The sequence below is a fragment of the Uloborus diversus genome, unplaced genomic scaffold, assembly GCF_026930045.1.
Source record: "Uloborus diversus isolate 005 unplaced genomic scaffold, Udiv.v.3.1 scaffold_974, whole genome shotgun sequence".
NCBI classification, from domain to species: Eukaryota; Metazoa; Arthropoda; class Arachnida; order Araneae; family Uloboridae; genus Uloborus; species Uloborus diversus.
In genome coordinates, this window is record NW_026559203.1 from 13,868 (window position 1) to 28,282 (window position 14,415).

At 32.8% G+C, this 14,415-nt stretch overlaps 1 protein-coding gene across 1 annotated transcript; it reads left to right on the top strand.

Annotated features, from left to right (window-relative positions):
- Nucleotides 1-2,932: 2,932 nt before the first annotated feature.
- LOC129234075 (leukocyte elastase inhibitor-like) lies at nucleotides 2,933-4,537 on the top strand (the record flags this gene model as incomplete). The annotated part of the gene is made up of 1 exon (XM_054867966.1): nucleotides 2,933-4,537. A coding segment is annotated over one exon (1,230 nt), but the record flags the coding sequence as incomplete, so codon positions are not given.
- Between the last annotated feature and the right edge of the window lie 9,878 nt (nucleotides 4,538-14,415).

Genomic DNA, 14,415 nt, shown 5'->3' on the forward strand with positions numbered 1-14,415 from the left:
AAAATCTCCCACGTGAAGGAAATCAACTGTTTCTTAACAACGTAAACAATCCTGATTAAAATACCAAAAAAGTTCAGAATAAAAATACCATTTAAATGAGGACAATAGTACAAAAAACTTCTCATTTCGTAAAGAGAAACATTCCCTAAAGTCTCTATTAGAATGGTGATATCAGCGTTTTCAAATAACATCTCCCTCTGAAGATCTCCTTCATGATTAATTCCAAAAATCTTCATCAGTACAGGTCCGATAGCATAAAAAACAAATTAAAAAAAAAGAACAATATTCTCTATTGTCGCTATTAAAGTAGGGATATTAATTCCACCAAATCCTAATTAGCACCTCCATTAATCCTTAAAAACACCCCCCCCCCCAAAAAAAAGAAAAAATAAAATTAAAAGTTTCATTAAAATTTTAGAAAATTCGCCAATGCGCTAACGTAGTGGCCTGGTGAATCTGGAGATATAAAATGGATTTGGTGGATTAATTTACCTTTTAATAGCAGTTTTAATGTTATTTGAGCGTGTTGTTTCACTAATTTGGTGGATTAATTTTAACTGCAATACCCTATACATAGTATTTAATGATATTTTTACCAAAATTAGTTTGGCGAAGTTTTTACATTTTAATGCAAATTTTGTAATGGCTGTAGTGCCAAGATTTTTGAACACTCGTCCCGACCGCGTTATCATAACTCTGCCTATCGAATAAGTTTTTAAAATGTCATTTTGTTTTTTTTGCAATTAAATTCATTTTCTTCAACAAATGCAATCTAATTCATTATCTATTTTTGCAATTAAAAGTAGCGTAAAAATGTAAAATAATCCAAATCCATTATTTATCGGAAAAAGGACCACAGTGCCATACATTCGCCAGAGACTTGCCAAGTTTATAAAACTTTCTAAAATGTTTGCTTAATCTACATCTACATTCATAAGATATGAATTTTAACTCCGAACAGAAGATGCTACAAAGAAAATGTTTTGCATGTATTTGGCCTTTCCTGATAAAAAATAAATATTTTTTCGACGGTAACTGGGGGTAGGGGACAGACTCTATTTAATAACTTTATTTGGTTACCAGATTGTTGTACATAGCAAAAATACCCGGCGTTGCCTGGGTGTGTAATAATTGTGAGAAACAATATAGTTACTTTTATTCGTTTTCTTCTGTAACTGAAATAACTAAAAACACACCGCTTTGACATGGTTAAAAATCGAGATTTTTCCTTACCCATAAAAGTAAAATGGCAATAAATACGAAGGACAAAATAGCACTCTTTTAGAAACGAAAAAACGACATTTGAGAACATACAAATTTGAGGAATTTCCAAAATATGAATTTAAACTTCACTTGTTTAAAATGATTTACCCCCCCCCCCTTTTTTTTAAACATATTCTAAAATCGTCTCTATATTGCTATTGAAGGACAAACTTTTAAAAAATGTAGCCGCCCGTAATCCCTTACTGCGATTTAAAATGTTACGAAATTTGCGGTAATCGTTTTGGGATACCTTGGATAAGTCTCCACCTCCCTATTTTGTAAAACTGTGGGTTACTAATTTTATCGAAGAGATAGTGTTGCCGAATACTGAGATACTTCCGGTGACCATGAAATGATGCTATCCGAAATGTTTCCAAAATAAGTAGTAAAGTTTGGCAATTGTGTTTGAAATTCTGCGCAAACTTGTGCTGTTTATGGATTTGATTAATTTAGTTGGTGAATCATTTTACATGTGAACAAATGATAAAGAAAGAAATATTTAAAAAATGGTGATATTTTGGTTACATGGGGAAAACCGAGAAACAGCATTCGCGTAGTTTTTTGCTTCAAAAACAGCGACAATTGAAAAAATTGCCACATGCCTTAGCTTTGAAATGATTCCGCAAAAGAAGTTTGGCGAGATTCCTGCTGTTCAATCAAGCACCCAGTCAACACAAATAAATTTAAAAAAAAAATGAATTTTAACATCTTGAATTCAAATTATGTTTTTCGCAATCACAAGTATGTTTTGTGTGTGTGTGTGTGTGTGTGTGTGTGTGTGTGGGATATGGACGCAACCTGGAGACGGTTTTTGCTATAGGAGCAGCATCGTGAGGCGGCCGGCCGACGGTGGTTCTGCAGAGGGAGGGGGGGGGGGAATAAAATCATAGGACATCAAAACTGTCAAGTGAAAATGATAAGCAATCTAAATTGCTCAAAAAAAACCCCCATTAATTGCCTCAAAGTTGCGTAAAACTGGAAAATAATCAGCCAAATCCATGTATTATTTGCCTATCCTTGTGGAAAATATCTTACTTTAAAATTTAACTTGAGAAATGCCTTGAACAGTCAGACGAAAAGCGAAAATAGTCAACAATACAACAATTGTCGCTATCGACAGGGAGTTGAAATGATACCCTAAACACTATATTGTGTTGAGGAAAGCCTGAAAGCCCTCGAACATGGAACTAAAAAGCTCATAACTCGTTTTTTATTCTACTTAGAAATTTGGAACAGGTGCCATCTTCAGCAGAAAAATCAGAGCTTTCGATGGACATATAATTTTAATATGTGCAAGTATTTTTTCATCCTCATATTAGAGAATTTATATGAAAATTGGATGTCCCCCTAGGGTTGTTTTGCCCCCCATAACGGGGTGAAAACTACCCTGTGTGTTATTCTAATGCATAAACTATATTATTGTTAAGTTTCATCAAAATCCATTCAGTAGTTTTTACGTGAAAGAGTAACAAACATTCATACATAAATCCATATAGACAAACTTCTGCATATATAATAGTAGTAAGATTACAAGGATTAGATTTTTTAATATTTGAAATTTATTTCTACAATATTTGTTGAATCTTCAATTTGCACTTGTTCGAATTTCAAATGAATCTATAAATGATGTGATTTATAGTTAAATTTAATTATTAATTTATTTTTCCAGATAATTTTTCTTTCATCTGTACTTGTTGTGTCAACATTCGGACAGTGCTTTCAAGATGTGGATTATGTGCCAACTAAGCAAAAATTACTTTCCAACATGGAGCATTTTTTTGATGCTTCAAACCGATTTGCAATAAAACTGTTGCATGCAATAAACAATACCAAAGATACATTTCTTAGTCCATTCAGTATATGGACATCAATGATTTTAGTATACCTTGGATCGAAGGGAACGACGGAAAAAGAACTAGAAGGAATGCTTAACCTGCAAGGAATGGACAAAAGTATCGTCGCTTACAGTTACAGTTCCCTTAAATTATGGTTTTCTTCTAAGTTGTGGTATTCTTCATCCGCTTCGTTTTCAATGATAAATAACTTATTTTTGCAAAAGGATGTAAAAATTCGAAAATGCCTTTTGGAATTTTTGGAAGATGACTTGGCATATGTAGACTTCCACAAAAATCCAGAACTTGCTAGGATATCGATCAACTTTTTAATCCAAAGATATACCAAAAATAAAATCAAGGACATTTTGCCGCCTCACAGCTTGCATACTTTTACTGAATTTCTAGTGACTAGTGCTATGCACTTTAAAGGGGCCTGGATACAACCTTTCTTTCCACAAGCCACACAGCCAAGAGCGTTTTTTACTTCCCAAGTAGAATACAAATTGGTGGACATGATGGTAACTCGAAATACATTCCTGTATGCAGTAAGCGACGAGTTACAATGCACAGCGATAGAACTGCCATATGTGGGAAGGTCTTTAACCATGGTCATCATGTTACCGAAGAACAAAGCTCATGGCGTTCAGATCCTTATTAGCTCGTTGACACCAGTTAGAATGAATGATCTGATGGAAGATATGTTTCCGAGGGAAGTTGTCGTGGTGATGCCGAAATTCCAACTTGAAGACAGGCAACAACTGTCTTCTGCGTTTTTGAAATTAGGTTTCAGAGATTTGGCAATTAATTCTTTGGACTTAACTGGCTTCTCAACAGAGATTGCACTAAACATCAACGAAATTTACCACAAAGCTTTTATTTCGGTTAATGAAGAAGGTACTGAAGCAGCTGCTGGTACTATTACAGCTCTTTCCAGAAATTCCAGGCCCACTAGAACTATAGATTTCATTGTTGATCATCCATTTGTGTTCTTCATCAGAGAAAACCTTTCTGGAAGCATATTATTTATGGGAATAATTCGGAATCCAAACCATCCAACACAATGAAAAATAACTTAAAACATCATTTTCATGATTTAAAGCTCTAAGCATTTACTTCTGAAGATGGTTCTTCAGGAATTCTACAGAATCTATTAGAGATTCAACTCTGAAGTTCAAAAAATATTTCCACTATATACAGATTTTTCAACTGTTTATTAATTCACTGTTAAAGAAATTACAGAGTGGCGACAGGAACTGTGAGAAAAAGTTCCCTGATTTTTCCCTGATTAAGTTCACCAAATTTCCCTGATTTACGTTACTAATGATAATGGTTTCCTTTCTTTGCCCCAATTTAAAACCATTGCATATTAAATAAAATGCAGTGTTTAAAACCTTTTAAGCTGTTACAGTAAAACCTGTTAAATTGACCATCTTTGTAAGTTGACCACCTGTCTAAGTTGACCGCTTTTTTCAGGTACGAAATTATCCTTTATCATATAAATCAACCTCTGTAAGTTGACCACCTTTTTAAGTCAACCACTAAAGTAGTGCACCGCAGGTGGTCAATTTACACAGGTTTTACTGTAATTAAAAACATAGTTTGAAAATATGATCCTTTTTTTTAAATAAAAATAGTATATTAAATTATCTATGGGGAAATATTATAGGGAATCTAAAACAAATACTTTACCTTCAGTAACCAATTAACATAAGAGTTCTAAGAAATTATTAACACCACTCTTAAAGACATATCTAATCATGATATAACTAAAAAATTTCTATAGAAATATTTTGAACTGAATTTTCAAGCAGTATAATTGTTTCTGCAAGAATAAGAAACCTTTTAACAACCAGTCCCTGTATTGAACTATTCTCTAATCAAGAACTTAGGTGTTGATGAATGAATGAATACAGTTTTTATAACTATTTGAAAATAATAAAAATACTCACTTTTGTACGCAACTCAATTTCAAATGATTTCCTTATTTGGCGAAAAAAAACTTAGATTACTTTTGTAACAAACATTGAAATGCAAAAAACAATAATTAATTTCAAAACATATATGTACATATAACTTGGTTTTAAAATAAAATAATTTTAGTCTAAACAAAAAAAACCCCCTTCTTATTCTGAGAAGACAGCGAATAATACGAAGGCAAAAAACCAAGTTGATTTTTATTTAACATTCAATTTTAGCAATTAAATTTAAAAAGCCAAGTAATAACTTTTAAGCTTTTATCTGTATTAATTTAAAAAACAAAGATTTTTTTCTTAAAATCATGATAACACTACGCTAATTACTTCAAGACAAAGAGTAAAGGCAAGGGAGCTAAGTCATTAAGGACGGTTTCCTCTTTGCCTGTCGAGTTGCTTATTTTACGTAGCATGGAAGGATAATTCAAGCTATGTAAAATAAACAACTTTACAGACACAGAAGCAATAATCCTGTGAAGTTCATCTTATGGTTAACAGGGTTCATACTCTATTTGGATGAAAAAATTCCATGACTTTTCCAAGACTTTTTCATGACTTCAATGAAAATTTTCATGACCTCGTTACACGAAGAGAATAGCAATATTTAATCTCAAACTAGATAATATTTTGAACTGAGCGTTAGCAAAACGTCTATATGAATGCCACAGCCTCATTGAAGCACTTACTCGTAATGGAAAAAATATAAGTGCACACTTAAAAAACTAAACTATTCTTATTTGTCTTCATCATATAAATTTAAGTAAAGTAAAAATGCAGTGAAGCGAATATGATGATGCTTAAATGTATGATTTTTTTTTTTAAAAACAGGCAGAATGATATTGAATGGAACAAAGGTTGAATGAGTCATCACTAAGTTTCAATAAATTTGCTTCTAAAGTTACCTTTTAGTGACAACAGTGCCTTTAATCATCCACGTAACTTGACAGTGTTTTGGTTCTTTGAAGTAAAGTCACATAGTTTAGTTCTTTATGTTTCTAAACCAGATCTTTTTTTGAAAGAAAAAAAAAATGATTCAGTAATGAATCAATCTTCCGATTCAAAAGTATATTTGTTTTGTTTACAAATTTGCATATTTTCAAATGCATATAAATTAATAGGTTCAGAAATTCCAGAACACGTTTAATTCCGGACATTGAACGTAGCAGTGGGTTGCATGGATTAGTTTTGCGTGCCGTATGTTGGGCCCTACTGTTTTAGAGCATTAGAATTCCTCTTTTTCTGTATTCTATCGCCTGACTTAAGATCTTTATTTTCTAAAACATTCAACAAATTAAGATAAACTCTGATAAATTTCAAAATAAAGTCTTTACAAGTGATGGAATCGAACTCGCATGCAATTGAATTGCTTTTTTTTTTTTTTCTTTTTGAGTGGGCGTAGCAAAACTAAGAAAGTGAAATTTTGCTACTACAGAATATGAAACATAAGAAGTGTTGAAAATAACAGAAAATTCAAAATAAGTGATGTCCAGGCAGTAAAACCACATCGCAAAAAATGGCAAGCGGTTGCAACAGAAGTGGATGCAATGAGATTTCAAAATTCAGATTTGATTTTTGGATCGTTGAATTTCACTTTTAATAGCTTTTATGTGCTATATTGTCAAATCACTCAAGATTTCTAACGCTCCTTTCGCTACTGTTCCTTTCTCTTTGTCCAGGACATTTTTCCATGACTTGAAATAAATTTCCATGACTTTCAATGAAAATTTCAATTTTCCATGACTTTTCCAGGTCTGAAATTCTGTTATTTTTTTCCCATGACTTTCCAGGATTTCCATGACCCGTACGAACCCTGAGTTAATAAGTTAAAATTCAATACTTTGACCTTGAGGAAAAAAAGATGTACAAATATGTGGCAGTGTATATTAATCGCACCTCATTAATTTTACCTTTATTTTAACAAATAATTGGTGGAAAATGTGTAGGAAATTAATGTATTCACTTTTGCAAAGTAAATATTTTTTTTTTTCATTAAATCAATTTTCCCTGAATTTTTGTTATTTTTTCGAACTTCCCTGATTGATAAAGTTCCCTGACTTTTCCCTGATTTGTCGCCACCCTAAATTATTTCTAGTTTTTTTCTTTCAAAAAGAGTTACATTTTAAAGTTAAAATGTTCACTTTAGCGCAGGGATTCCCAAATTTTTTGAATTCACGGTACCCTTTCAAGAACTATCATTTTCTCACAGCATCCTATTACATATGTAACAGTAAAAGTCTGAAATCAGGTAAATGTCGACAGTAGCCAGTGAATTTCAACATTCACATACCAAAGACATTGGTGAAAAACCAAATATTTCCGGTGAATCTCTGGTGAAAGACGACATTCTCCAGTTTCAGTCTTTCATTGTAACATATGCAGATATCGTCAACACAATGTTTAAACGCAAACAGCAATCAATTTTGAGGGATAATTTTACATTTCTTAAGGGGGCATTGGTTTATGATGCACCCAACAGCATTGTAATTTAAAATAGGCAGGTAATTTTAGAGGGTTTTTGATCTTATTTGGAATTCATTAAAGGGATCGGCACCTTGAGACATGGTACACCCCAAAGAAAGATCAAGCCCCAGATTTTAAATAAAGTCAGCATACTCTCTGCTGCTGGATTCTTGCAGTTGTCCATAAGTCGCTCCTATGGGGGGTGGGGGGGGGGTAGCTGCACCCTTACTTTTAAAAGTAGAGGGGCATTGCCCCTCCACTCTTCTAAGTTCTAATCGATCAAAAAATGATAAAATTGATCAATTGAAGTGTTTCAAGGATGAAGAACCAAATTTATAAGTGTGGTTTTTACATTTTTCTCAAGTCATTATTTCATAAAAAGTAAAATGGAACTTCAAGTTAGAAGAAAGTATTATACTGTGGCCATCCATTCCGATTTTTGAGGTCCCTAATTTTTTAGAGGTAATTTTATCAATAATGTTAAACTTCAATTCACAAAAAAAAGTCGGCTGTAGGGACACTACCCACCTAACCTGCCCCTCTCTTCTGTACCATCTTTGACCCCCCACTGTTTTGATGCACCTGCCGCCTAACAGGATCTAATCTTCAGACAAATTTTGATTTCATTCATAAAGCAGGTAAGAATTTATAAAGATTTTCATTTTTCATACAAGTCAAGTAACTTTCATATAAAAGTAAGTTGCACGGTAATATTGTAATGAAAATATTTTGAAATAAACAGCTGATAAAAAAGCTAGTGTAATGGAACTTAAAACTTTTTCTACATAAAACTAGTGTATAGTAATAGTTTTAGTGCTAAGTCTAACATCGTAACACTCTAAATTTTCCTTCTAGGTATATGGAGTACTTTGGGATGGGTAGAGATGGGCACCTGGGGAATCAATATATGCCTAGGTTAATTGTTATTCAAAATATTTTAACAAAAGGATATTGAGCATAAAACTTTTTTATTTAACATACGTAACCAATGCTTGTTATTTTTTGACCCTAGTTGTTAATATAAATATCTAAATGATTGTGTTCAGTAAGTTACCAACCTATAGCCAGTGTTAAAGCAGAAATACATGAAATACACATGTCGACCTTCAGGTCATTACTGTATTGTGTGTAGAATCTTATTCTGCAATGAGTCATAATAACATAGTTCTATATAAAAACAATTCCTTCATAATTATTTACCAGTGTTATGAGAGTGCATGTCCCAGCCTTTGTATGTACCAGACCAACTTTTTACGCTCTCCTGCAACATGGTGATAATGTGACTTACTCAAGTCTTGCTTTGAGGAACAAAACAGATATGACTGAAACCAATCTTCTAATACAAGCAAAGGTTAAAAGAATATCAGGTAATATTTTGACAATAATTGATCAACACCAAAAAAGAAAAAAAAAGTGCCCCGAGGTGAGCCGTTTTGCCCATTTATGCACATGGTTTTATTAAACTATCTCTGTTTTGTAGCTGCTTGTTTAAAGTGATAAGCATTTTGCATCAGTTCTTTCTTTCTTTCTTTTTTTTTTTCAACTTTTTGGTTTAAATTTTTATTTTGCTGATTTACAGATTTTCAAAGCAATTGTGTAAAAGAAATGAATCATTTCCCACAACAGGCATTAAAACTTTTCTGCAAAAATACACCACAGTTCTAACTGGGGAAAAATTGTTATGAAATGCTACCAGTCTCTAAAGCAGATTTTCTTTCAGCAGACTGCAATGCAAATCTAAAATAGTCTGAAAGTTAAACTGACATTTGATTTATTGCAACCAGTGGTGGCAATTCTTTTTATGGTTCATTTATTTATTTTATTTTCTCATTTAGAAATCAAAACTAGAAATTATAACAAAAGAAGAAATGTCAAAATTTTCAGATCATAATTATTTGTTTTACGTTGTATATCTGTTTACAAAACATTATTTAGCACAAGCAGTAACTTTTGGTTTATGTATTTATTGTTTAGATATTAGTAAATCAATTCTTTTACTTAAACAAGCCATACTTGCTTAGTGAAACTTTTACCAAGTGTTTGTGACATCTCAAAATACTTTGGGGTAAATAATGTAAGTCTAAGCCTTTCTTCGGGGAAAGTTATTGGGTACATAATTCATCAAAATGTTAAGAAAAGAGTTTGTTAAGCTGTTAGGTTTACATCAGTTACCACTCATATGCTCTCAAAACCAACCTTAGAAAATTGTGTACTTTTTTTTCTTTCTTTCTTTCTTTCTTTTTTTTTTGCTGCTGGTAAAAATCCTATGGCTTTTACTTGTCTTTTTTTTGCCCCCCCCCCCTTCAGTCCTAATTGCCGCCTCTGATTGCAACACATAGCTTAAGAATAAGATGCTAGTACAAGTACATGCTACCAGCTTATAAAATCCCAAAAAATATGGTACAACTCTTCACTAGCTGAAATTTAAGACTTTTTCTCTTAAAAATTTTTTTTTAGGTTTTTCTCTCAACTATGAAATAGTTGGCAGACTTTCTCAAGAATATGTGATGCATACTCATGCTGATTCTGCAACCTGGTTACCAGGTACTAAATTCAAAGAAATTTAACTAGAGTGGTATACCATTTGCATTGAAAGAATTGGGGGGGGGGGATACTGTTGAGTTTGAGATGAGAATCTTAGCTTTAGAATATTCTTTAGTAAATTGTTTAGTCTTGTTTTAAAATGAAGAAAGATTATTCTTTTTACAAAAACTACCACATTCAATTTTTCCCGCAACTGTAATATGAATAATATTATAATATTTTCATAAAAGCATAGTAAAAAGAATGTTGTACTATCAATAAAATTTTCACCTAAATTTGAATCATCTTTTTGCTATTTATTTATTTCTGTGCCTTCAATAATCTTTTTACAAAAATAATTTGACTTATTAGGTTATATATAAACCTATTATACAGCCAAATGCAAAAACTTATTGTGCAGTAATTTCACGAAAATTGCACAATGCAGTTTTATTTTTAAATAAAGTAGATCCGTAATACAAAAAAAAAAGCCTGTTTTCTGTTTGATTTATAATGGGGCAGCATATTGGTTCCTCACCATTAGCAGATCTACTGCATTCCCTTAGATCTGGCATCTATTCTTTCATATACCACCTCTATTAGCAGATAGCAATTATCATGAACTTTGTCGCCCAGTTTCCCTAAATAGGAATATAATATTGCTGAGGCTATTCAAGACCAAAATATTTAAGGGATCTTTTAAATGCTGCATAACTATAGGACAACGCTGATGGTTTTCTGCATCTTGAAAATTCAGACTGAAACCAGGTTTGAATCGAGACCTAATAGACCAAGAGTTGAGCCCCCAAAACGCGATTTATCTCTTTTATGGCTTATGGCAGGTTAAAATAATAAAAAAATGAAATTAAAAACTTTGGCTCGAATCCTCCCCACTAATTTTGGGTCACACGGCTGCGTGGGTGGATGAAAGGTCAAAAAAAAAAAAAGAAAAATATTAAAGTGATGAGTTAAATGGCTAAAAATTATATAATAACATTAAATTAATAAGAAAAAACACATAGCGAATTTCTCTCCCAGCTATGTTGGGGCGAACGTGGTAGCCCCCAGGGGTAAAGTATCGATTATAAAACTTAAAAAAAAAATGATCACCTTCGTGGGGGGGAATTTTACAGGGTATTAGTTTCATTATTTTGATTGCCAAAAAAAATCCCCCCCCCTAGTAACTATGGGTCAATTTGTCAAAAAATTTTTTTTTGTTCCTCTTTATTTGGTCCACGTCGAGTATTATTTGAATTTACGCATGACTGTTTAAATTGAAAAAAAAAAAAAACAAAGTTTGAACGTTTATTCGATACAAAAAAAAACTCGTAGCAATCCCCCCTCCACACCTATGGAGGGGGTTGCTACGCGGTGCACGGTTTTACAACGTGGTGCCCCCCCCAGGGGTGAATTATCGATTGATTAAATTAAAAATAAATATTCACTTTCTTGGAGGGAATTTTACAGAGCATACATTTAATTGACTTAATTGCAAAAAAAAAAAAAATCTCCCCCCTCCCCCTCCAGTAACTATGGATCAATTTGTCAAAAAAAAAAAATTTTTTTTGTTCCTCTTTATTTGGTCCGAGTCGAGTACTATTTGCACTTTAGCCTGACCGCTTAAATTGCAAAAAACAAAGTTTGAATGTTTATTCGTTAAAAAAACTCGTAGCAAATTCCCCCCATCTATTTGTGTGCGGTTTTACAATGTGGTGCCCCCCAGGGGTGAACTATCGATTGATTAAATAAAAAACAAATAACTGTCAATGAGGGAATTTTACAGAGTATACATTTGTCTTAATTGCAAAAAAAAAAAAAAAAATCTCCCTCTACCCCAGTAATTATGAGTTTATTTCACAAACAAAAGTGATTTTATGTTAAATTTGCAATAACGATTTTTTTTACTTGTAAATGTTAATGCGTTAATCCGATGCGTTAAATGAATAATTAAAATTATAATTTGGAAATTCATATAGATTTATTTACCTTCGGCACATTGGTTGTGATAGTGTCTATCTAGTTTGATAAAAATGTTCCTGCAATCTCGATGATATAAATCTGCTTCTGTTAAGAACTCGGAAAAATCTAAATCACGGAAATTCAGTTTTCAGTGTTTTCGAATCTTTGAAACTTTTAATCCTTCAAATAAAGTTTCTGTGAAAACAATCTTTTATCTGGTGGCTGGCTACACTTAAAATTACCCTTTAAAACACTCATAATATAAAAACATCAAAATATATTGTTGAAAAAGGATTTTTTTTACGTTTTTAGTTTAATGATGCGGTACAGGGTGCTCCGAAAAGAAAAACCAATAGCTATAACGACTTCACTGTGTTGGCTACAGTTGATCACTGACGAAACTGCCCTCGAAACAGCAAGGCGTGTACTTTCCCCTTCCTTCTTTTCATACTGAGCACACAATGGTAGAAGCAGATGTACGGACGCTAAATTGCTTCCTTTCATAAAATATTTCAAAATTTCTAATTTAAATTAAAAACCCTTTTTTTTTGGGGGGGGGAGATTTTTTTTCCTGCTACAATCAAATTTAAACTCAGAAAAAATCCCCCTCTCAACGAAAGTAATCCTTTTTTTTATTAAATCAATCGATAATTCACTCCTGGGGGGCAACAAGTTCGCCCTAACATAGCTGGGGGGGGGGGAAGGATTTTCTACGTGTTTTTTTTATCGAATAAATAATTGCAATTGTTTTTTTATAATTTAAGAGGTCATGGGAAAGTTCGAATAGTACTCGACTCGGACCAAATAAAGAGAAACAAAAAACTTCTTTTGACAAATTGACTCATAGTTACTAGGGGGGGGGGGAGAGATTTTTTTGGAAATCAAAATAATGAAACAAATACCCTGTAAAAATCCCCATCTCCAACCCCACGAAAGTGATCTTTTTTTTAAATTTTAACAATCGATATTCACTTCTGGGGGCGGGGGCTCCCACATTCGCCTCAACATAGCTGGAGGGGGGATTTGATACGTGGTTATTTTATTAATTTAATGTTATATTATTTTTAGCCATTTCACTTATCACTTATGTTAATATTTTTCTTTTATTTTGACCTTTCATCCACCCATGCAGCGTGTGACCCAAAAATAGTGGGCGGAGATTAGAGCCAAAATTTTTAATTATATATTTTTTTTTATTATTTTATCCGGCCACCCGCCATAAAACAAATAAACCGTGTTTTGGGGGCTCAGCTCTTGGTCTACAGGGACGACGGGTTCGAACTGAAAAATTTATTTTGTGTTGAATAGTCCATTTATTGAGAAGGCTATAGGCTATATAACATTGCGCTTTGACTAATAGGAGTGGAGCAGCAATAAGAAATGTAATGAAAACGGGAAAATTTATGTAATTGTATAAAATGCTTGGAACGCCGAATACACGTACATTTTTGAGGTAGACCGTGCAACGCCTGACAATGCAGCTAGTAGACTCATAATTGCTGGGGAGGAGAGATTTTGTTTTGCAATTAAATGTATGCTCTGTAAAATTCCCTCCACGAAAGTGATCATTTATTTTTAATTTAATCAATCGATAATTCACCCCTGGGGGGGGGCACCACATTGTAAAACTGCGCACCGCGTAGCAACCCCCTCCATAGGTGTAAAGGGGGGGTTGCTACGAGTTTTTTTTTTATCGAATAAATGTTCAAACTTTGGGTTTTTTTTTTTTTTTTTGCAATTTAAACAGTCATGCGTAAGTTCGAATAATACTCGACGTGGACCAAATAAAGAGGAACAAAAAATTTTTTTTTGACAAATTGACCCATAGTTACTAGGGGGGAATTTTTTTTGGCAATCAAAATAATGAAACTAATACCCTGTAAAATTCCCCCCCACAAAAGTGATCATTTTTTTTTTAAGTTTTATAATCGATACTTAACCCCTGGGGGCCACCATGTTCGCCCCAACATAGCTGGGGGAGAAATTCGCTACGTGTTTTTTCTCATTAATTTAATGTTATTATGTAATTTTTAGCTATTTAACTCATCACTTTAATATTTTTCTTTTTTTTGACCTTTCATCCCCCCACGCAGCCGTGTGACCCAAAATTAGTGGCGGGGATTCGAGCCAAAGTTTTTAATTGCATTTTTTTATTATTTTAACCGGCCACAAGCCATAAAAGAGATAAATTGCGTTTTGGGGGGTCAGCTCTTGGTCTATAAGAAAACCATGGAATGTTAGATTCAAAACATAAAATGTAAAAATTTGCTGTTTTTAAAATGCTCTCTCATGGTGGATTAATCTTAGTGAAATTGTTTTTATAAAAAAGAATAAGAAGAAATACAGTTATAAAATTCTTTAATAATATATTCTTAAAAATTTTATTTACAATTATTTGTAGA